This window comes from Tiliqua scincoides, chromosome 2 (assembly GCF_035046505.1).
Source record: "Tiliqua scincoides isolate rTilSci1 chromosome 2, rTilSci1.hap2, whole genome shotgun sequence".
NCBI lineage: Eukaryota > Metazoa > Chordata > Lepidosauria > Squamata > Scincidae > Tiliqua > Tiliqua scincoides.
Genome location: NC_089822.1, coordinates 118,297,749 through 118,322,856, shown reverse-complemented (window position 1 = coordinate 118,322,856; position 25,108 = coordinate 118,297,749). Strand labels below are relative to the sequence as shown.

Below are 25,108 nucleotides of genomic sequence, written 5' to 3'. Positions count from 1 at the left end.
CTGTATGTTCCGTCAGCTTCTTGTTGGACCAGACTCTCATTGTGAGTCTGGAAAACGTGGTAGCTGCTTTACCGATGCGTTTGTTTAGCTCGGTATCGAGAGAAAGAGTGTTGGAGATTGTTGAGCCAAGGTACACAAAGTCATGGACAACCTCCAGTTCATGCGCAGAGATTGTAATGCAGGGAGGTGAGTCCACATCCTGAACCATGACCTGTGTTTTCTTCAGGCTGATGGTCAGTCCAAAATCTTGGCAGGCCTTGCTAAAATGATCCAGGAGCTGCTGGAGATCTTTGGCAGAGTGGGTAGTGACAGCTGCATCATCGGCAAGATGGACTTTGGACAACACAGAAGAAAATTGCCCCCTTGAAGTCTGCCACAGGCGAGGTCATCCAGGATTGGGCACAGCAAATGGAACGCTGGGAACTCTGAGCTATATTCCAGAGAAAATGTAGTCACCGAAGAAGTGCTGAACAACATTGAGTGCCTGCCTGTGCTGGAGGAGCTTGACAGTGAACCAACCCTAGAAGAACTTCACGTGGCCCTGGACTCCCTTGCCTTTGGCAAGGCACCTGGAAAAGACAGCATCCCTGCTGAAGTCCTAAAGTGCTGAAAAGAGATCATCGTCACTGAGCTGCATGAAATCCTCTGTCTCTGCTGGAGAGAAGGTGAAGTACCTCAAGACATGAGGGATGCAAACATCATCATGCTGTACAAGAACAAAGGCGCCAGGGGTGACTGCAACAGCTACCGTGGCATCTCTCTCCTTAGTGTTGTAGGAAAGTTGTTTGCCCGAGTTGCACTAAAGAGGCTCCAGGTACTTGCAGAGAGCGTTTGTCCAGAATCACAGTGCGGATTCTGAGCCAACAGGTCCACCACTGATATGGTATTCTCCCTTAGACAACTGCAGGAGAAATGCAGGGAACGACGACAGCCACTCTTTATAGCCTTCATAGATCTCACAAAGGCTTTCGACCTGGTCAGCAGGGACGGCCTCTTCAAGATCCTCCCCAAGATCGGATGTCCACCCAGGCTCCTCAGCATCATCAGCTCCTTCCACAAGGACATGAAGGGCACTGTTGTCTTTGATGGTTCCACATCAGACCCCTTTGACATCCGAAGCAGCATGAAGCAGGGCTGTGTTCTTGCACCAACCTTGTTTGGGATTTTCTTCGCTGTCCTGCTGAAGCAGGCCTTTGGAACTGCAACAGAAAGCATCTATCTCTGAACCAGATCAGACGGAAAGCTCTTCAACCTCTCCAGACTGAAAGCAAAGTCCAAAGTCCATCTGAAATGTTTGCGTGACTTCTTAGCCTACTACCAATCAATTTCACTGGATGACTCAGAATTGCAATATAGGGATGGGGGACCATTCTATGCACAATGCATAAATGTGCAAACCTCTATCATGTGTTCCTCCTCTCTCTCTCTCTCTCTCTCTCTCATGCACACATACACATGCAGTTAACTAAAAAGCCCCACAAACTTTAGCTTTTCCTTATGACTCATAATGCCTTGGTTTTAAGCCATAATGCCATGACTCCAATACCTTGATCATGGCATTCATTATCAATCAACACTCAGCACTTACCAGGAACCCTTTTGTTTTTCAGGACTACAGCATAGCCACACAGAGTGGCACAGTCATTTCTCATCGAGTTCTGCTGAAGTTCTTCCTCTCCCCCCACCCCAGACAGAAAAGGGAAAAGTAATGCGCTGAGCCACCTTGCTTTCACTACCACCACAACAGGGCACAGATGTGTGTGCACCTCAGTAAGCACCACTCTCTCTTGCGAACGCTGAGTGAATATTTGAATCAAGAGAGCATGTGTGGCTGATGGTGCTATCTATGCCTTGCTCTCTGTGTTGCTCTTTGCTCTCCATAGGCAGCTGCCTGTGGGAAGAGGACACAAGACCCTCCACCTGGGGGGGAGGATCACAAGTTGTGCAGATCACAAGGGAAGCTTGCAGTATGCCTGGCAGCAGTGACTAGTGTGATCCTAGCTGTTCTTTTGTGGGGCAACTAACCTCCTCGTTCCAGACAGACACCTGTTGCTTTTCAAATGCCATAGTAGACACCAGGTAGATGGGACTCATTAGCCTGGGAAGGCAACTCATCTGAGAGAAGGAAAACTCTGATCCCAAACCTCCACTGCCTTGTGGCTACATCCAGTTATGGAAAAGGCTTCAGGAGTCAACCTCGAGACAAAATCCGGAGCCGGAGTCCCTGAGGCAGTTCATGGCTGAACACAGTCACGTTCTGGCAACTCCTGCGACGCCGCTGGAATCAACCGTATTGGCTTCTGCCTTTCCATTGGACCATTCCAGCGACGTGGAGAGGGGGAATTTGCTGCATGAGTAACAGTCTATCCTCCATATCTACTTTACCCAGGCTTCGCGCACTGGAGAGGACACTCTGTTCCAGAACCACTATTCAGAGCGCGATACCATAGTCTTCCAAGACTGAAGGATGCCGACAGTAGACAGTGAGCTAACTGGTGTAGCCAAATGTCACTGCCACCTCCTACTTGGCAGTCTGTTGGATAACTTGTAAAAGGGCAAGAGCCCAGCTGCGAGGAGGTGGCTGGCAACTCCACTTGTGTGCTGCTCTTTCAGAGGTTGCTCCACCTTTGAGATTGTGCAATACAAACTTTGACTCAATCACACAGTGTCTTTTTTGGTAGCTGATAGGGATCCCTTTGCCTAGTTGTTTTTCTCAGTTGGTCTCAGGATGGGAGGCTGCAGGGGATGGAGGAGGGGTCTGTCAGCTACAAGGGTTCAGGTTCTGTATCATCCTCACTCTCTGACTTCTTGGGTTCCAGTAGAGGGCAGAAGCCTCTTGGTCATGGGTCAATCAGTTTGCTGTCACAATGGAGGTGGACAGGTGTGGGAAGGCAGCCTACCAAATCCATTATAGGGCCACTGTGCGGCAAGTGCCAGCAATTATGCAAATCACATGCGGAGTTCTTGAGGCTGTGGCTTCATGGGCAGCCTGCTGCAACAGGAAGCTCATGTCACATGCAAGTCCAATGTCTGACCTGTGTGCTACAGCCTCCCTGCCAGGTGTGCCTGTTTGTGGTGCTGCAGGATGCTAATGGTTGCCTGCCAGTTGTGTGGTGAGAGAGTAGCTTTGTGGACTGGCTGCTGTGGGCTCCAGACCTTACTCCACCTCTTCCTTTGTCCCTGCTGTGGGTGTTTCAGGCCAATCATGCAAACAGCAAGTACTACTGGTTGGAGCACATCCCTTGGCTGGGTTCAGACTTGTCTCACATGAATTCTAGCATGCACCTCTGAGCAGTGGGCTACGATCACCCTGTCCTGTGTGTCAGTGAAAATCCTCATGTGACTCACCCCACTCCCTCCCCTTGCAGAAGGGTTTCTTCTAGCTCAGGGTGCTCCAAACTGTGGTCCACAGGTCAGATCCAGTGCCCTAACTAATCCCCTTGTGAATGGAGCTTACTGTTCTGCAGGGAAGGCTTCCATTGTCACTGTCGCTCACTCCCCATGTTTGCTCTGCCCCACCACTTCCATGTTCTGCTGCCCCAGCAGGCACTGCTCCAGAATTTTCTGGAAGACAAGGCAGGGTAGAGCAAACATGGGGAGCAGGCAGCGGTGACAATGGAAGACTGCCCGGTGGAACAGTAAACTCCCATTGCACAGCAGACTCCAATTTGGAGACTGCTGTTCTAGCTCATGATCTCCTCCACAGGGATTTGAATACTTGCCACAAAGAGACTTGAGTTTATTCCGCACAACTACCCTCTTCCAAGGGAACCACGTTCCTACCCCAGTTCTGGTGTAGTCAAAAAGGTATTCCTTAGAAGCAGGTATTTGTGTGTATTGCACAAGGGACCGTGAACCCTGGGTGTTGGGATTCCTAGCAATTTTCTGCTTTTGCCTCCATGCCGCCTGCAAGTTATCATAGTGTGATATGCATTCATGCAGTAGGTGTTCTTCATTGGGGTATTTCTCCACGGGTGGGCAGCAGTGACTCATTCCTATAGGCTGCTGAAGGGGCACCATTTCAGTAGTGACCCTCATTGGACCTCACCCTGGAACCTGCTTAATTCAGCTTGGCAGGTCTTCCTTAACCCCCACAGCAGTGATTTTCCACCACTGTGCCGTGGCACATTGGAATGCTGCAAATGGTCCACAGATGTGCTGCAGGAGTTTGGGGGAGGGTCCTTTATTAATAGGACTACCAGAGGATGTGAGCTTCCCACTGGTAGCATGATGTGTCTTGGCAATTGTCCAAAACCCAATGGTGTTCCTTGACAATTTTAGCACCTTTTCAGTATGCTGTGAGATGAAAAAGTCTGAAAATCACTACCCTACGATTAGCTGCTTACACGTCAGCTAATGTTAGGCTGACATCAGGCTGCCACTCCATGACAGGTTGTGACAAGGTTTCCTTGAACACCAGCAACAGTACTAGGAGGGCTGTGCTATTTTGGAGTTACCTGGGCTTTTGTTGCCCTCTCCCTATCTGTGCTGGATGGGCTTAAGATATGACAATGTTGGCAGCATTTCAGCATAGAATTGCACTGTAAGCAACCACACACTCAACTTTCAGTGGCTGAAGACCAATTTTCTAGCCTGGTAGTATTCACTGGGACCTCCATGAACATTACTACTCTAACTGCAGGTGTTTGCATGAGTAGCAACTGCCACTATTGCTTTTTGTCCGCATGGCACACAAGGTTACTGCTTGATATCTCCATTTAACACTACCTATGCTGCAAATGGGGACAGGGGACTGGAAGACCCTGGTGTTTGACTGTCCACCAAACTCTACCAAAAAGGAGTTTGGCCTGTTTCTTTAAATCCCCTTGCTTTCTAAACTACTCTCAAGGTTGACCTTCATACCAGAAACCAGACTGTTAGTTTCCCCTTCCCTCCAATTTCACCTGATTCACCACAGCCAACTCTTCTACTGGAGGCCCTTCTGAAGTGGGTTCAAAGCTTGGGAAGGGAGGCAGCCAGCATCAACCCCACTCACCACAGTATGATCCCAAAAGAGCTAAACTCTTGCAGAATCCCCACAGGGGAAAGCTTTAATGCTAGATACACAAAGTCAAAAAGCTCCCTAAAGGGAAGCTCTTCACAGTCAACAACCAGTATGATTTGTATCTGCAGCATTCACAGCTGTGCTTGCTCTTTCATTAGGCCTGATGATGGCACCAAGTCTGTGTGGCTTGCAGGAGCCTGGATCATAGGTTATGCATCTCAAGTGATGCAGGCCACCAGGCAGCACTACTGCTGTGCACTGAAGATCTTGGCCAGCAGAGAGCTGTTTGACTGGGATTTCTGCTGGATCTCAGCAGCCCGGGCCAGCTGCTGCTTAAGACGTTTCTTCCCTTTGGTGGTCTGGATTTCGTCCTCAGTACGGCGCTGCACAAAGCCCCAGCTCTTATCCACCTGTTCTCCTCGCCTATCCTTCTTTGAAAAGTGTTTACTCTTCTCCACATTCTGCAGGTAGAAGTTTGTCTCTCGCTTGGCCTGTGAGACTTCAGCACGCATGCGCTGCTGCTGCACCTGCCGCTCATAGGCCAGCCGCTCACTCAGATGAGTCCACTTGAAACGGTGCAAATACTGAGAAGAAAAGGACAAGAAAACTGCTGAAAGTTTATAAGACGTTGTCACATGGTGCCTCACTGCCTCAGCCTTAGAAATACAGTTCAAAAAAGTCCAAGAACTTAAGTCCTGCTGGATCAGACTAAAGGCCCGTCTAGTATTCAGTTCCCCACAGCGGCCTCAAAGCCCACAAGCAGGAAAAAGGCATACATCTCATTGCTTCCCTGCAGCTGGTATTCACTGCTGCTGAACCTGGAGGCTGTGCATGAGACACTGACAGATCTGTCCTCCATGACTTAGTCCAGGGGTGTCCAAAGTTTTTGGCAGGAGGGCCACATCATCTCTCTGACACGGGGGAGGGGGGGCGGGAAGAATTTATTTACATTTAAAATTTGAATAGATTTACATAAGTTTACATAAATGAATATATTAAAGATGAACTTATATGAATGAATGAAGGTCTTGCAATAGCTCAAGACCTATAAAAGGCCTTTCACAAAGCAAGGCTGGCCTTTCCTTTGCTGCTGCTACTGCATCACAGATGTGAAACAGCAAGCAGTGGAGGAAGCCCTCATCCCACAGCTCACGCGAGAGGTGAAACAGTCACCCTCACACTGAGAGCAGTTGTGTCCGGCCAGTGCGGGCTCCAACAAATCTCCAGAGGGCCAGAGGCTCATTGGAGACTGGGGGCTCCCTGAGGGCCGCATTGAGAGGCCTTGAGGGCCACATGTGGCCCCAGGGCCAGGGTTTGGGCACCCCTGACTTAGTCGAATTCCGATCCAAGCTTGTGGCCATCACCATATCTTGTAGCAACAAGTTCCATAGACTAATTATGTGCTATGTGATGTACCACTTCCTTTTGTCCATACTAAATCTCTCACCAATACGTTACAGTGGATGATTCCCATTTCTAGTATTATGAGCAAGGGGGAAAAACTTCTCTCTCTGTCCACCACACCATGCATAATTTTATAAGTCTCAATCATCTCCCCCATTATTTTCCTTTTTAAAACATTAAAACATCCCAGATGAAGTAGCCTTTCCTTGTAAGAAAGGTGCTCCAACCCTCTAATCTTTTTGCTTGGCCTCTTTTGCACCTCTTCCTCCTGTACAATATCTTTCTTATGGGGTGGCAAACAGAACTATATACATGCTGGACTGATATCTGTGGGGGATCTCCAGACTCCTGCGGATACAGAGATTCACAGGTGGGCCCACAGAAGACCTCTGGACTGGTAGTACCTGTCAGAGGCCTCCTGAGCAGCAAGGAGATCATGCATGGCCTCCCCATGCCTCAGAACACCTCCAGATGCAACCAGAAGTTCTCTGTGGGCCTCCAGATGTGGGTTTGGAACCTGCAGTGGGTCACTGTACAGAATTCCACATATGGCCTCACCATAAATTTATACAGGGGCAATATTAGTAGTCTTATTCTCAATTCCTTCCCTAATAACCCCTAGCATGGAATTCACCTTCCTGCCACATCCTGGGTTGCTGTTTTCATTGAGCTATCCACTATGACCCCAGGATCTTTTTCCAGGTTTGTCACCGACAACTCTGACCCCATCACGGTATAAGTGGATTGTGGAAACTTTTTATCCCAGCATGCATCACTTCACACCTACTGAAATTGAACCACAATTGTCATTTGGTTGCCCATTCACTGGGGAGATTCTTTGTGGAAATCACTGAAAACCTTTTTGGTTTTCACCACCCTGAATAGATCAGCGGCATCTGCAGGCTTAGCCATCTCACTGTTAACCTAACTCTTAAACACGCACAGACTCAAAGGATGGCAACTACTGTATTCAGAGAAATCACGCTTTTGCCAGACAATAGTCTGGAGTCTAGAACAATCAAACCCTGTCACAGCCAGGCATGCTCTGTCTAGAACAAAGTTGGCATTAGCTAGCAGTAAAGTCTGCAGATAGTCCTCGACTTCTGGTTCCTTTCCAGAGCTTTGTCCAGAAGTCAGAACCGATCTAAGTCAGAGCAGCACTATTGTGTATGCATGAAAGTACAACTTTGTCTGGACTGCACCTGAGCAAAAGTGCTCAGACCCCACCTTGGGCATTTGTTTCAGCATGAAAAAGGCCAGATAAAAATCTTTTAAATAAATAAAAGTACAAGACTGGACAGACCATACCTGCTTTAAAACACAATAGGGACATCCGTAAGTCAGGGACTACCTGTACATAACCTAGATTATGCAAGGTGGAGCCAGGAGGCTTTGAGTGCTGTCTGTTAAGAGACAGTCTGCCAGGGATTCATTGCCATTTCAGATTGCTATAAAACTTCTTATATACAGATGACAGAGATGCATGGAATAGTACCAGCAGCTCCAACCCATGCCTGTGTGGTTTTCATCTGAGCTGGGGGGACAGCAATGTAACACATGAGAAGAGACTACTCTCTGCCAAAGTCAAACTCTCTTGCTCCTGTCCAGATGTGCCACCAGCTCACACTGCCTCTGCCATTTGCGACACCTGCTACAAGGATAGATGAGATGGAAGCTTTCACAGAGCCAAGCCAGAGCCCATTCAACCAAAGGGAGAAAAGTTATGGTATTTTCAGAAGCCCAGCTTCAGAAGATCTTCGCAGTCAGTGAGTGAACAGGTTTAGAGTTTAAGACATAAAAGCAACCGGATAACAGAAAAATCCAAGAATCCTTACTTACTGGAGCAACTCCCAAAGTACTCACCTTCATGTTCCACAGATCATAATGAAATCGGCTCCTCTTACGGACACCCATGGGCGTGTTGTGTAAACTAGTAGCTACCAGTTTTGCTACACGCTTATCCCGGAATTCCACCCAGCCTTCTGTGAAATTCTTGCTATTGGAGCCTGCTTTCTTCTTTTTCTTCCGTATAAACTTCTCTGAGGGACACAGAAAGAGAGATTGTTGCCTTATGGAGAATCTTGGTGGCTCTCCTAGTGTCAAGTGAAGAGCTGGACAGCTGACAAATCACTCAAGATGCAAAAGAAAAAATGCACACTTTACTAGAACCCAGGAGCAGCCTGGATTTCCCCAAGTTTACAGCAAAAACTAAGGTCTACAGTCCAAACCTGAGGAAGTAAAGAGCTTGAACAAGTACAAGAGAATTAAGACACACTCATTATATACAGCACTATAACAGAGCATACACATGCTGACATTAGTCTAACCTGACACAGCTTGAGATCCATCAAGCCAAACATAGCCAACTAATCACATATGATACTCTGCTAGGTCTTTCTCTCTCTCTCCTTCCCACACACACCACTATACACAGCCAGTGAGTTGTGTGCAGCTTTATGGGTTACATGTTATGCAGATCTGGATGATTGCCTGGGTAAGGGGTCTCCAAACTTTTTCGCAAGAGGGCCGCATCATATGTCCGACACAGTGTTGAGGGCCAAGAAAATAAATTTCAAATTTAAGTAAATTTAAATAAATACATAAGACTTGCTACTTAGATGAATGAATAACCACAGACCAGATTCCAAGATTATTCCCAGCAGAAAAGACCCTCCCAACCTCTTCCTGGCAACATTAATAAATTAAGAAAAATTCATCTGAACGGCAACAAACCACAGACCAAGATTACTTCCAACAGGAAAGATTCTCCCCATCCCCCACCAGGATCTTTACAATGCCGCTCCTTCACAGATACTACACAGCTGTGATTAAGGAACACTGACTGCAAGATGTTTTTAGTACCTTTCTAGCAGCAGGGTCCATAGAAGAGTAGCAGACTATCCACCAACATCCTCACCACGTACAGCCCGTTACTTCTTACTCCCACAGGTCTCCACATGAGCCTCGTGCAGCTGCTTGGCAGGGCCCCTGCAGTACACGCAATAGCCTGGCAAGGTCGGGCTTCAGACTGGCGTGGGCCAGATGGTCTCCACAGGCCATGGGTCTCCATGGACCAGATCCAGCCCACAGGCCGTAGTTTGGAGACTCATGGCCTAGGTTTAAATTCCCAGCAAGTCAGCCACTCATCTATTGGTTTATAGCAGGGGCGGGGAAACCCTGTCCCACGGGCCATTTGTGGCCATCAGAGACCCACAATCTGATCCATGGGGAGCCCCCAGTCTCCAATTTACTGTGGCCTGTCAGTTGGAAGCCTGTGCTGGCCCATGACTGCTGGTCGCAACTGCCAGATGTGAGCTATGGGCTGAGTTAGAGCAAGGGCTTTTATAGTCTGTTTTCTGCTTTTCCCTGGGCATTATTTTACCCCCCCCCCCCCATTGCCTCTGAACAACTTGTGTTTCCAAGTGTTTCTGGCTTGGTCTGTATGTTTTCACTGTGTAAGAGGTGTGTGGCCAACAGTTCATACTTCTCATGTGGTTCTATGTGCCTGTATTATATAGTCCTCATGTATATTATAAATAGGGGTTAACTTATCTTCTCTTGTTTGAGAAAAATAACTGAAATTAGAGCCAAGAGAATGACTATTGTTCCCCTTAAAACAGGATAGGAGAGTCATTATGTCAAAGCGACCTAAACAAAGAGAACATGTAGATCATAACTTTCCCAGAGGGAGAATTCCAGGATCTTGTGTAACCAAAGTTGCAGGCCAGGAACATTTGAGATGCAGGGTAAAATGACCTCCCAATTAAAGCTGGAACCATGCACCAAACCTGTCATAATATGCCCAATAAGGAGGTGGAAGTGACATACAGTGTCACATGGGTAACTTTGTTTATCTCACATTATTTAATGTGATTTTCTGGGTGTGGTTCTTTGAGAAACAGGATGGGAAATGAGGAGTGAACATTTGTATCCAAACTGAAATCAACTGGCTTGTGTGTAACTTACTAAACAGTTGTAATAAAGCCTCCTAAACCCTTTTAAAAGGTCTGTGACTGGCATTGCGTCAGTGAAAAGAATCTGAAAATCTTTCCAACATAAGCTCAGTAAAAAATTTTCATTCATATAAGTTCTAGGTATAATGTATTCATTTATATAAATTTATTCAAATTTGAAATGAAAATTAATTCTTTTTCTCCCTGGCCCCCAACATACTGTCAAAGAGATGATGTGGACCTCCTGCCAAAATGTTTGCCACCCCTGTTTTATAGGTATGTCACTGAAACTCAGCTCAGGTTACTCCAGATATAAAATGGATTCACCAATACCTTACCCTTTGAAAAGAACCAAATAGCACCTCAGTTAGTCATCCACAATCCATCTCACCAGTTCTGAGGAGAGACTGCACTCAACATGTTACTTTGCTTTGTAATCCTTTCCCTGGCATTTACTCTTGCCCAGCATAAGCTTATCAACCAGCAAATTCACCTCCCCCCCCCAATGTGCACACACCCACCCACCTTCAGGCTGCAAGAAAATACGTCCCACTTCTCCATAGCCGCTAAGCAGGTTGCGGACATGCCGAGGCCGGAAGCGAGGAGGGATATGACCCAGGTAAATTATGCCAGGCACAACTCTTTTGATGCCATCTTGACTAGAGGGCTGAGCACTGCCTTCTTCCTCATTCTCTGTCACTGTGCCTTCTTGTGGTCCTCCTTCTTCGTAGTCCACTATCAAGTCTTCACCCATTGGTGCTTCCTGCTGCTGCTCTTCACCTCTGCCACTCATCTAAGTTTAATGTAAATATTGGATGTTGTGTGGGAAAGAGTGAAGGATACTACTGCAAAACTGCTTTCTTCCTGTAATGAGAAACAAAGATACTGTACTTCCAAGAATCTCCAAGGGAGGACAAGGTCTCCCTTTACACCCTAACTATAACTGCTTAACAAACCACCAACCTGCACAGTACTTGGTTACACAGAATTCAAGATTATTTGCTTTCAACTTACACTGCTGATTATTCAATCTAGCCAAACAGTACAGAGAACCCAAGTACTACAGGCAACAAGTGTCTGACACACCTGTAAAAAATCAGACAAGTCTGTGTGCCGAATTATGGCAGGGAATAAAGCCTTCACAGCTGTCTGGTTTAGGAGACACCCTAAAGCAGCAGCATCACTAACTCCTCTTCCACCTGGGTGATGACTTGCAGCAGCATCCCACTGGGTGAGCAGACGTGGAAACAACTGGCAGTGACACGATGACATTTGTCATGTGACACCCCTCCCAATTACCTCTGGCTTGCAAGCCACAGCTCAGAGCAACCACTTCTCTGCCCTGAGTTCTTCAACGGCCCAGAAGAGAAGTGGCCACTCTGAGCTGTGGCTCGCAAACCGGAAGCAACAGGTGCATCAGGCTGAGCTGGGCTTTGCCTTGGCTGTCTTTGGCCCTTCTGAGACCACCGTCTTGGCCCGAGGCGCTTCTCTCTAAAACCACTCTGCAGTGCCAACAGCTGGGCTTGGAGTGGTGCGGCTGCCGTCATCTTGGCTGGGCCAGAAGCCACACCCCTTCTGGCCTGGAATGCGCAGCGGATCCCCCCTCCACTCGCTGCACCCTAAAGACCTAGTGACGGGAGGATACTATGTGCACAAGCGTACGCTCACATGCGACACACACCAGAGCAGTGCTCTCTTCTGTCTTGGATTCGCTTCTTTATTACAGCCCCAACCAGCCTTTCTCGCAAGGCGGGACTTCACACACTGAGTCCCGAGGTGGTCCTCCATCCAGGCAATGACAAGCTCAGCTGGAGCAAGGTGGCTGCGTCCTTCCACGGCTGGCACCGGGTTTCAGGGCCTGGGGGCAAAGTCCAGGGCTGCACCCCCATCTACACCCCCATGGCAGAGCAAGCGTGGCCACCGGTGGGCGCAGACCCTCAGCCACTGCCAGAGCCTGCAGCCTCTCCTGCACCTCGCCCTCAGAAAGGCCAAGAGCGGCCTTCACCACCCCCCGCACGCCTCTGCGCCCAGCACAGGCCCCTCAGGCTCAGCCCCCTCGCCCTCCCCACACGCCTTCCCTAGTCACAGCAGGGGCCCTCCAGGGGTGGGCCCTCCACAGCTGCCACCCCCCCTCCGACTTCCACCTCAGCCCCCCTCGCCCTGCTCAGCGAGTTCTTCGCCTCTGCTCCCCGTTCTCCACACGCACCTCACCTTCCCACAGCTTCCACCGCTACGACACTCTCACCGACGGCTGACGTCGCAAAAGGCCAGCGAGCGAGGGGGAGACTAGAGCGACACACACCGGAAAAGTCTGGCCGCCTATGCCGCTCTAGCCCTCGGAGTCTCTATGGTGCCAACTCTCTATGGGTGCAGTGGTCGCTGAAGAGAGGGAAACCAATTCCGCTTCAGACCGGAAGTGCCGTTGATGCGTCCCTCCCGTCCTTTCCTCCCGACTCCAAAATCTGACGTAGCAAGAGCGGCTCTCTTTGCGGACACCTTTTCGGAGAGGAGCGGCTTGTTTGCGCATGCGCAGACCGGCACGCGATTCCCCGCTGCGTGGAAACCCCCGCTTTGTCCAGGCGGCGCTACTTCCGCCTTGGGAAATACAACCACGGGTGTGACTCCGCCCATGCAGTGGCAGGAAGCGACGCTAGAACGGAAGTGGAGGGGGAAGGGGGCGGGGCTAGGCCTGCCCTGGCCAGGCATTTGGATGTGAACCTCAGGGCTGGGCAGGCTGAGGTGTCTCCAGTCCTGCTGTTTGTGCAGGGGGTGGACAGAGTGGGTGGGACTGTGCTCTTCCCTCTCGCAGGACCCCGGAGCCAAGGACAGCCACTAGCAGTCAGGACAGGCAGAAGAAGACATTTCTGGGCTCAGCCTGTGGTTGGTCTGCGGAACTCCCTGCCACAGGACATGGTGCTGGCGCCTGGCCTGGGAGCCTTGGAAAGAACTGGACAAGCCCTGCCGGGCTGTGCAGCCTCCTGGCTTCAGAAGCAGGCCACCAGGCGCAAGGCAGGACGCAGGCTTCTTGTCTTGTGTGCCCTGAGGCATCCGGGGGGCCACTGAGACACAGGAGGCCGAGCTAGGTGGGCCTTTGCCCTGATCCAGCAGGGCTCTTCTTACGTACTCCAATACTCTGTACAGTGCACGATACCTGCTCCCATATGTTCCAACTACCTCTGTCTATGAGGGGCAGCTCCTGTTTTCTGGTACCTGTCCCTGCTGAATCAGCATCTCTTTTGCACGCTGGGATTTCAGGGATGCCTTTAAAATGGTTTGTCAGTGTGAGCTGAGTTGTGTTTCTTCCAGAGCCAGCCCCTGGCTTTATAGAGATAAACATTGAAATGATTCTTTTCTAGTGAATCCATGTGCATGCACACTAAGACACCATGTCACACGCAGCCTGCCACTCCACATGCTTGGTCATAAGAACATAAGAACAGCCCTACTAGATCAGGCCATAGATGCATCTAGTCCAGCTTCCTGTATCTCACAGCGGCCCACCAAATGCCCCAGGGATAACACTGGGATAACCAGATAACAAGATACCTCATTCTGGTGCCCTCCCTTGCATCTGGCATTCTGACATAGCCCATTCCTAAAATCAGGAGGTTGCATATACGCATCATGGCTTGTAACCCGTAATGGATTTTTCCTCCAGAAACTTCATTTGAACTGCTAATAAAGATACAGTGAATTAAGCCAGTCACTCTTTTCTAACCTACCTTACAGGGTTGTTGTGTGGATAAAAAGTGGGGAAACGACCAGTATGTACTTGAGCTTTGAACTTAAGCTCCCTGGCAGAAAGATGAACATAAATAAATGAAATATTTCAAAGTTTCTTTTCAACTCAGCTTTCATCCTGGCCTCCTTTGGGCTGCAACCAGCTTCTATCTCAGGGCATTACATTCCCTGTCATGCTTGAATTTATCTAGGAAGAAAACAGAACCATAGGAAAGAATAACTAAATGAATGTATGAATAGATTAAGATCTGTTGAAAGGGCTACTGCAGTGGTATTCAAACTGGGGTGTTGCAACACCCCAGCCTGTGGGTCCTGGCCTCTGCCCACTTAAGGGGTGGGGGCAGCCAGGAGACAGGGGGAAGGCAGGATCGCGCTGCAGGGGCTTGGGTGCACTTGCCCAAGCCTCCTGCAGCCTTCTGGGTGTGCAGGGAGCCCTGTGCAACCTTTGGCAGGGCTCCCCAGGTCAGGAAAAGTGAAAGCGGAGCGATTGCGCCCTGCTCCGCAAAACCAGAAGTGGAGCACGATCGCTCCACTTTCCCTTCTGACGGGGCTGCAGGGACTGGGGTGCACTCACCAGTCCCTGCAGCAGCAGGGGAGCCCTGCATGAGTGCCTGCAGGACTCCCCAGGTCAGGGAAGGGGAGAGTGGGGCAATCACGCTCCACTTCTGCTTTTGTGGAGGCAGAGCAGATCGCTCCAATCTCCCTTTCCCTGACCTGGGGGGCCCTGCAGGCGCTGGTGCAGAGCTCCCCGCATACAGGGACAGCTGCTGGAGGGACTGGTAAGTGCATCCCAGTTCCTGCAGCCCCCTGAGCGACGCAATCCTGGGGATCGCGTCGCTGCCTTCCCCCTGCCCCTGCTGCCTCCCCCTGCCACCCCCGCAAAGACTTACTGCGGGCTTCAAACTCCCTGAGAGTTTGAAAACTGCAGGGCTACTGGATCCTTTAAAGTCTGATCAGCAGTTAAGGCTAAAGTTCCACACACACTTATATGATAGTAAGCCCTACTGATTTATGTTGAAGTACATTTTATATATTCAGGTGGACAATCATAAATTTGGGGTTCACGCCAGTCGTTACCAAACTGTGCATTATAGCAAGATCCTAGCAAGTGCATTATAAGTGAATGAAATAATTACAGGTTCTTGTGAACAAAAAGTCCCCCTCAATGCATCTGCCTGCTGTATACCTCTGCGGGATTTGTTGTTCGGGCCTTCCCTTCTTTCAGTCATCCTCTGTGGGGGTAGGTCTGTCTCTCTGCATTGAGTGTGATGGGATCATTCAATCACATCTGGTGCAGTGATGCAGTGTCAGGATGATTGGCTCTCAAAGGAGGCTGCCTGTTCTGCCTCTGCATGAGTTGCTTCTCTAGGGTGTGGGTCCCTCTGAGAGCAGGTCATTCTGACACACTCTAAAGGAAATCTCTTGGTATAAAAGAAGCATTCCTCCAATTTCAGTTCACCAGAATAAAACGTTATTTTATCTCAACTATTAGATGTTTGAGTACAGTGGACTAAGCAATATATATGTTGCAAGGTCAGCAGCAAAGTTCAAAAGCAAACTCAGTAGGCAAGAGTGGTGATCATCTGCAAGCTTTTATTCGTTGCCAGCAATGGGCCTCTCAGGGACTCCTTGTCCAAAGAACATAAGAACATAAGAACATAAGAACAGCCCCACTGGATCAGGCCATAGGCCCATCTAGTCCAGCTTCCTGTATCTCACAGCGGCCCACCAAATGCCCCAGGGAGCACACCAGATAACAAGAGACCTCATCCTGGTGCTCTCCCCTACATCTGGCATTCTGACTTAACCCATTCCTAAAATCAGGAGGTTGCGCATACACATCATGGCTTGTACCCCATAATGGATTTTTCCTCCAGAAACTCATCCAATCCCCTTTTAAAGGCGTCTAGGCTAGACGCCAGCACCACATCCTGTGGCAAGGAGTTCCACAGACCGACCACGCGCTGAGTAAAGAAATATTTTCTTTTGTCTGTCCTAACCCGCCCAACACTCAATTTTAGTGGATGTCCCCTGGTTCTGGTATTATGTGAGAGTGTAAAGAGCATCTCCCTATCCACTCTGTCCATCCCCTGCATAATTTTGTATGTCTCAATCATGTCCCCCCTCAAGCGTCTCTTTTCTAGGCTGAAGAGGCCCAAACGCCGTAGCCTTTCCTCACAAGGAAGGTGCCCCAGCCCCGTAATCATCTTAGTTGCTCTCTTTTGCACCTTTTCCATTTCCACTATGTCTTTTTTGAGATGCGGCGACCAGAACTGGACACAATACTCCAGGTGTGGCCTTACCATAGATTTGTACAACGGCATTATAATACTAACCGTTTTGTTCTCAATACCCTTCCTAATGATCCCAAGCATAGAATTGGCCTTCTTCACTGCTGCCGCACATTGGGTCGACACTTTCATCGACCTGTCCACCACCACCCCAAGATCTCTCTCCTGATCTGTCACAGACAGCTCAGAACCCATCAGCCTATATCTAAAGTTTTGATTTTTTGCCCCAATGTGCATGACTTTACACTTACCGACATTGAAGCGCATCTGCCATTTTGCTGCCCATTCTGCCAGTCTGGAGAGATCCTTCTGGAGCTCCTCACAATCACTTCTGGTCTTCACCACTTGGAAAAGTTTGGTGTCATCTGCAAACTTAGCCACTTCACTGCTCAACCCTGTCTCCAGGTCATTTATGAAGAGGTTGAAAAGCACCGGTCCCAGGACAGATCCTTGGGGCACACCGCTTTTCACCTCTCTCCATTGTGAAAATTGCCCATTGACACCCACTCTCTGCTTCCTGGCCTCCAACCAGTTCTCAATCCACGAGAGGACATGTCCTCTAATTCCCTGACTGTGGAGTTTTTTCAGTAGCCTTTGGTGAGGGACCGTGTCAAACGCCTTCTGAAAGTCCAGATATATAATGTCCACGGGTTCTCCCGCATCCACATGCCTGTTGACCTTTTCAAAGAATTCTATAAGGTTTGTGAGGCAAGACTTACCCTTACAGAAGCCATGCTGACTCTCCCTCAGCAAGGCCTGTTCGTCTATGTGTTTTGAGATCCTATCTTTGATGAGGCATTCCACCATCTTACCCGGTATAGATGTTAGGCTGACCGGCCTATAGTTTCCCGGGTCCCCCCTCTTTCCCTTTTTAAAAATAGGCGTGACATTTGCTATCCTCCAATCTTCTGGTACCGTGGCCGTTTTGAGGGACAAGTTGCATACCTTAGTCAAGAGATCTGCAACTTCATTCTTCAATTCCTTAATAACCCTTGGGTGGATGCCATCAGGGCCCGGTGACTTATTGATCTTTAATTTATCAATGAGGTCTGAAACATCTTCTCTTTTAACCTCTATCTGACTTAACTCCTCGGTTAGGAGGGGCCGTTCGGGCAGCGGTATCTGCCCGAGGTCTTCTGCCGTGAAGACAGATGCAAAGAACTCATTTAATTTCTCTGCCATCTCTAAGTCTCCTTTTATCTCCCCTTTCCCTCCCTCACCATCCAGAGGGCCAACCGCTTCTCTGGCGGGTTTCCTGCTTCTAACATATTTGAAGAAGCTTTTATTATTCCCCTTAATGTTGCTGGCCATGCGTTCCTCATAGTCTCGCTTGGCCTCCCCTATCACCTTCTTACATTTCTTTTGCCACAGTTTATGTTCCTTTTTATTCTCTTCATTAGGGCAAGACTTCCATTTACGGAAGGAAGCTTCCTTGCCCTTCACAGCCTCTCTAACTTGGCTGGTTAGCCATGCGGGCACTCTCCTGGATTTAGTGGAACCCTTCTTTCTTTGCGGTATACACCTCTGCTGGGCCTCTATTACTGTTGTTTTAAGCAGCCTCCATGCACTTTGGAGAGATTGGACTCTTTTTACCCTCCCTTTCAACCTCCTCCTAACCAGCCTCCTCATTTGAGGGAAGTCCGCCTGTCGGAAGTCAAGGGTTTTTGTTAGAGATTTGCCTGGTATTCTTCCCCCAACGTGCATGTCAAAACGGATCGCAGCATGATCACTGTTCCCCAATGGCTCAGTAACGTTTACATCTCTAACCAGGTCCTGCGTACCGCACAAAATTAAATCCAGAGTCACCTGTCCTCTGGTGGGCTCCGTGACTAGCTGATCTAAGCCACAGTCATTTAGCACGTCAAGAAATCCGGTTTCCTTATCGTGACCAGAACACAAATTGACCCAGTCAATATGAGGATAATTGAAGTCCCCCATGATTACAACCCTGTCCTTCCTTGTCACCTCCCTGATCTGTTTCCTCATTTCAAGGTCCCCATCAGATTTCTGGTCTGGAGGACGATAGCACACCCCCAGTATTACATCGCTGCTCAAGCCTGGTAATTTAACCCACAGAGATTCTACGGTGGAGTCGGACCCACCTTCAATCTCTACTTTGCTGGATTCTATCCCTTCCTTAACATAAAGGGCCACCCCACCTCCAACACGCCCCTGCCTGTCCCTCCTGTAGAGTTAGGGAGAGCATAGATAAAGGGAGAGCAATGAGAGCTGCGTGGGAACTCTCAAAGCTCTCAGAGAAAAAGCAATGTTTCAATGTGAACCCTTTGTTTATATACTATTTTGGCTTCTTTGTTTGAAATCTCACACTGTCATTGGTTGGGGATCATGACATCAGAAATGGAAGCTTTCTCAGCATTGGTTACAGATTTACAAGCATCTGGTTGGTCAGTTTCAAGTTACAGATTCCTTATAAGGCAATAATTTACATTGCCTAACAACCACTAGATGGCACTGTTTACGCAATTATTGGCTTTTGGTATGCCTTTGTCTATTTCTGGCTATTCCTCACTGGCCCCACCAGTTTGACATGTTTCAAACATCCATCTGCTTTATCTATTCAACATTCCTTCCTGTCTGGTTCTATAAACTAAGCTTTTGTCTTTCCTTTATTAATTCTTTAATGTGACTGTGTTGTTGTGAGGCATAGTGGTATAATTATACAAAACCAACTAATTTCTTATTGTAAATAAAGATTTTAAAAGACTTAAATCCAGCTTTCTCTGTTTGCTTAGAAACTCTAATGATGTTTTGCTGATCTGGAGACCCCCTCAGGAATGTTCTGCCAATTAGGGACTTTTTCATATTATCTTGTCCAGCTGCTTATCTGTTCCTGTTCATTTCTGCTGATGTCTGTGTTTGTCAAAACTCCAATTTAATTAGCAACAGATTTACTGTCTTTGTTCCTCATTAAATGGTAGTGCTATCTCTCTTAACCTGTGTATGACCTTTAGTTTTCTATAACTCCCAATTAACTGTTGCAGGTGTTCTTTATCTCTCTTGTCAGCTGTCTGCCAAACAAGACAAAAAGTTGCTGAAGCTAAAACTTTCTCATTAAAAATGATTTACTTTCTTATTTTAATCGCTGCAAGTACATCCTGCTTCTTGACTCCAAATTTCTATTCCAGTTGTAAATCTGTCTCTGAGTATTTTTTGCCTAAGACAACAGCCTTATCTGGGAAATGACTTCATACTACATTCTAGGTCTGTGAGCTTGTCTGTATTACCTTTGATTTATGGCTGCTAAGGATGCATTTTGAATTACAAGGCTTGAGCATCTTTCAATAGCCAAACTTAATTTAGCTTCCACTATTCTGTGTATTTTATGCTTTAATCAAACTATTTTTAACAGCTAAAATTCATTCTTCCTTATATATTGTTAATTTTACTCTATAACTATTAAAGCAGTGAAGAATATCAGCATACATGCTAACTTTATTAATTCATTTGGCATTTCTATGAAACTTTGGTGTGTTGCTTTGGCAGTTTGCCAGAGACATTCTTTGTTAATTTACACCCTTAAAGACAGTAAGCATTTTTAAAATCCAGCATGTTCTCTGTTCAGAAGCCTGGATGTTTCAAAATACAAAAATCTCCTTCTTAATGTGCTTTCTCTGTCCAGAAGCAGGCATTCAAGTTTGGGAGTGTATTCTAAAATGAAACTACTCTGTTCAGCCTGGCTTCATTCATCATTTTGCCAATTAAATCTGACAGCTGGGAAATTCCAGCCTCTAACTCCTTTGAAGCTCACAATCTTATATCAGTTTTGACAGCTTAGCATCCCTTGATTTACAGCTTGCACTTCCTACATCAGACTTCTTCAGGGAGAGAGCAAAAATGGATTCCTTGCAAATTTGTTTGTGGGCATGCTGAACATAACACATATAAACCTAACTAATTCACCCATAACATTGCATTAACACTATTAACATAAGTAAGCATTTGCATAAATGATTAGTTTCAGCATAATGGCTACATACACATACATACATACGTGGCATAACATTTGCTCTGTTAAACATTTGGTCTGTTAGCATGAGTGGCTCCATGGCCTTGTCTCATATACATCCTGATTTACAAGAGTTTCAAGCCTTTTGCAGGCATCTACAAGCATCTGCTACACTCACCTTGGTGAAGGCTTGATTTAGGCCTTATCAGTGCCTAGATTCCAGAAGCACCTTTCAGAGTCTTTCTATTCCAGTTGTACAATACCATAGTCTTTCGAGACTGAAGGTTGCCAACAATGAAGTGCCTAGATGGGTGATCAGCTGGGATTCCCATTTATGTTGCCTTGTAATTCATGATGAAAAAGAGATGGGGTATACATAAAGCTTTAATAACACTGTATTATGGGAAAAATATGTCACCTCAGTGCAATCAAAGCTACATGAACACAATATACCAGGGGTGTCAAACATAAGGCCTGGGGGCCGGATGCGGCCCACAGAAGCTTTATATCTGGCCCTCAGGCTCTCAACTTCTGAGCAGTGCTGAGGTGTTACTGCTGAAAGGGCAGCCCACATGAAAATTGGGCTGTCCCATAACTTGAAATATGATCAAAGTTTGCATATTTTCTTTTCAGTCATTTGCAGCTAAGTGAGCAAAAGCGCTTATTTTTGGTTCGGACCTATTTAATGGCATCACTTCCTGCCTAATGACATCAATTCCGGCCCTCAGCAGACATCAGGAATGATATTTGGCACATTGTATGAAATGAGTTTGACACCCCTGCAATATATCCTCCAGCACCATAATATCTTTTATTTTAGGCATTTAGAGCTGCCATTCTCCCCTTTTCATCTCACATACAAAGCTCCATTATCAGAAAAAGATCCAGCTCATTAAAGAAGGCGAAGCAATGCAAATAATTAAGCAGTGATCAGCATGCAAGATTGGAAAATTTTGCACACTTTGCCAAGCACATGACAATCTAGAGCGAGCTTCTCCTTTCTCAGATTGAGAGTAAGTGGAGCGTGGAGAGAATCTTTGAAGCAGGATCATGAAACTGCAGAGGTCCTCATTAAGTGCAGCCCTGGTGTGATGCTCTTAGAAAGGCATGCCTATAAATAGCCTCAGTCAAGGGGATGTGTAAAAGGCACATCAGGAAAAATAATCACTCTGGTTGCTGAGGCCAAACATGGACACCAAACACAAAAAGATTGTACAGCCGTTTTAGAGAATTAATTAGCCTAAGGCTCATCTCAGTGGCATTTCTCTGTATGCTGTGCAATTATATTTGCATTTTAATGAAGTCATAGCAATTGAAACAAATCTGCCTTTGAGACCTCCTGCATTCCCAGAAATAAGCAAGTGTAACAAGTGAAGGAATTGCTACATGCAAATGAGTCAGGCAGGAGAGTCACAATGCGTTCAACTTAATTCTGAGGTACAAATGGTCCTCGTGACCCAGTTTTGGAAAACATTATTAAAATTCCTATTTGTCAAGGATCTCACACACCTGGCCAGGATGCTGCACCATACAGATCCTCCCACATAGGCCTCTCATAGCGGCTGCAGGAAAACCCAGCTGCTACCAAGGCTGCTGAGCTTGTACTGCAGTGGGGTTATCCGGCGGTCAGCCTTGCTTCTGGGGCCACAAAGCAGACGCCTTGTTCAGATACACCGAGGCATCAGCGCCAGTGAAAAGCAGCATCCTGATCACCCCCACAGCATCACAAGAACCAGAGGGCAGGTGAGATTGGCAGTCCTTCTAGGCTTGGGGCGAAGAGGAGATGTGGGAATGGGGAACATGGGGACGGACGGACGGACGGCAACTTATCCACCGAGACAGCCGGAATGGGTGGCATGGGGGGGGTGACAACCCCAGGTATTTAGAGGGCTGGCAGCTGATAATGAAGGTGACAACCCAGATGGCAGAAGGTCAGCCATGACCCATATATGAAGTGTCGCAACACCCAAGGATCGCAACCCACAGGTAAAAGAACACTGAACTAAATGATACACCTACTATCATTTAGCATTGATATAGCATCTCCAAGTGTTTATAACATACAGCCCTGTAAAGAAAACAAGCATAGTATTCTCAGGCTGACTGAGGGCACAATCCTAACCAGATCTACTCAGAAGCAAATCCTATTTTGTTCAATGGGGCTTACTCTCAGGAAAGTGTGGTTAGGATTGCAGCCTTTGGCAGTCATCTTAGGCAGCAGATTTGGGGGGGGGGGCTCCCCTCTATATGCCCACTTCCCTCCATAGTTCCTCCTCCTCCCACTCCCTGGATTGGAAAAGGAAGAGGAGGACGGGACAGAAGAAGAAGAGTGGAGTATTTCTGATGCCAAAACTCTCCTCTCCACCACACTTCTTCCACCTTGGAAACATTCTATTCTACCATTCCCCTCCTCCATATTTATTCTTTCTCTTGTCCATCCCAGGTAACAAGAGGAACAGAGGTTGTCTCATGACTAGATAAGGGAGCCCTTATGTCAGTGCTGGTGACACCCTTGGGGGTGGTGTTGACATCAGTAGTGGCCAAAATTTGGAAAGTCTTGGGAAAATGTGTATTTATGCATAATACCATCATGTGATATGTCATCTGTAAGAGTTTTTTTGTGATATTTTTTCCAAAATTTCTTGATTAAAATAGCAAACACAACTGCCTTATGTGACAAAAAGTGGATTTTAACCCACTTCTACCTGGCCCACAGGTGCACACATCTGATCCCTGTTGCGTATATGCAGCGTTGGGCAAAAAAGATTTAACTCAAAACTGACCAATGGAGCTGATTGTTCTAAGACTCAATCAGGTGTTGTTATGACACAGCAGGGAATCAATAAGTTGTTAGTATGAGTCAGCCATCATTTCCATGTTCTAAAACTTATTCTTATTCAGTTGTGAGTGTCATCAAGTTGGCCACTGATTTTTTATTGGTTACTGATTTGTTAGGTGAACGATACTTATATAAACAAACAAAATTAAGTTCATGGAGGTGACACCAACCCTAGTGATGCCACTGCTTTTAGGCTGGGCATATGTGTAATGTCCATGGCTGGCGAGAGTCCCGCCACCTGGGAATCAGTGGCAGATAAGCACTGGAAAGCACTGGCAGAAGGGGTTAGGATTGCGCCCTAACCCATTTATTTCAGCAGATGCTTTTATGGGCTGAAGCCCATCAGGTGTATGAAGTGAAATTCTCAGTAGGCAGGAACCAAAATAGAAAACAGAAATAGATTTACGTGGCTATAGAGAAGAAGCAGCTTTCCTGCTTTGTGGCCTGCATCCTGAGGATTTCACTTCATACATCTGAGGGACAGCAGTCCACGAAAGCTTCTGCTTAAGTAAATGTGTTAGTTGGACAGTCTAACAATGCTGGCAAGTGATGAGGGAAGAGTTTGCAGCACTGGCCACAGCGATTCTTCCCCCCCTCACTAGGTGGCGCCAGACCACCAGCTTTTCAACTCTGCTATCTCCAGTAAGTAGGCACTCTGGAGGGAACTGGGTTACACAGTCAGTTAACCTGCTGGGTTACACAGTCAGGGCACTGTGGGGCTTCCACACTCAAGCAGGGACCCAGCAATAGCTTTTGGATTAAGAAACAAAACAAAACAGGAGTGTCTTACTCTCACAGAGTCTTTTCTGCTCTCTTGTAATCTGTTTTCAAGAATATGTGCTCAAAGTGTAAAACAGGATTGGGCAAACATTTTGGCAGGATCATCTCTCTAAAACTATGTTTGGGGGGCCAAGAAAAAAAAGAATTAATTTCCATTTCAAATTTGAATAAATTTACATAAATGAATATATTAGAGACAACTTATATGAATTAATGAATCTTACTGAGCTTATTTATAATACGCATGAGAACTATAATACAGGCATGTAGGGCCACATGAGAACTATGAACTGTTTGCCACACACTTACCTCTTGCACAGTGAAAACGTACATGGAGACATGAGTTGTTCAAAGGCAATGGGGGGGGGTTAAAATAATGTCCAGGGAAACACAGAAAACACATGGAAACTATAAAAGGCCTTGCTCTAATTCAGTCTGCAGCTTGCAGCTAGCAGTTGTGTCTGGCAGTTGTGGGCCAGCAAGGGCATCAACAGTCTCCAACAGGCCAGAGGCTCATTGGAGTCTGGGAGCTCCCTGTGGGCCAGATTGGGGGTCCCCAAGGGCCACAAATTGTCCCCAGGCTGGGGTTTGCCCACCCCAGAAAGAGTTCTGAAAGAGAGCAAAAAATGGTTTTGTATGTAAAGGTTAGGCTTGGAAGCCAAGGTTTTACCTGGAGAGTTTGAATTTTGCAGTTCTGGTGTAAGGAATGCTGGCTACTGAGGGGGAAATCCAAATTTGTCTCTGGCCTTTCTTCCATTGTTAAACTCAAGGTGCGGGGGGGGGGGGGAGAACAGAGGTCTGTGGTAGGGCCTCTGTGCAAAAGGCCCTATTTCAGTCCCTAGCATCTTCAGATTGGACAAGGAAAGACCCCTTCCTGAAATCCTGGAGCACTCTGCCAGTAAGTCTATAGACAATCCTGAGCTTAACTTGAGGACATGGTTGCATTTTGTACAATGCAGTAATATCAAAGGGAAAAAGATACTGTGGCAGATTTTTCTCAATCAGTTCATTGCTTCTAGGTCTATATAAAGGTTTCCAAGGGACTATCTGGTTCTCTTCCAAGTGTTAAATTTTGATCCAAGGTAACCCAACACCCTTGTTTTAAATCCAGATGTCCAAATCAGCTTG

The 25,108-nt window shown here is 47.2% G+C and overlaps 1 protein-coding gene across 2 annotated transcripts; it reads right to left on the bottom strand.

Moving 5' to 3' along the window:
* Positions 1-5,025: 5,025 nt before the first annotated feature.
* Positions 5,026-12,658, bottom strand: ABT1 (activator of basal transcription 1). Of its 2 annotated transcripts, none has more exons than XM_066617394.1 (4): positions 12,574-12,658; positions 10,888-11,226; positions 8,273-8,448; positions 5,026-5,589 (listed from the first exon to the last, which is right to left on the bottom strand). In XM_066617394.1, the coding sequence occupies exons 2-4, from the start codon at positions 11,153-11,155 to the stop codon at positions 5,251-5,253; spliced, it is 783 nt and encodes a 260-aa protein (XP_066473491.1). In that variant the 5' UTR covers positions 11,156-11,226; positions 12,574-12,658; the 3' UTR covers positions 5,026-5,250. The 2 variants fall into 2 exon arrangements, with proteins under 2 accessions (XP_066473491.1, XP_066473492.1); XM_066617395.1 differs by having other exon boundaries at positions 12,569-12,618.
* Between the last annotated feature and the right edge of the window lie 12,450 nt (positions 12,659-25,108).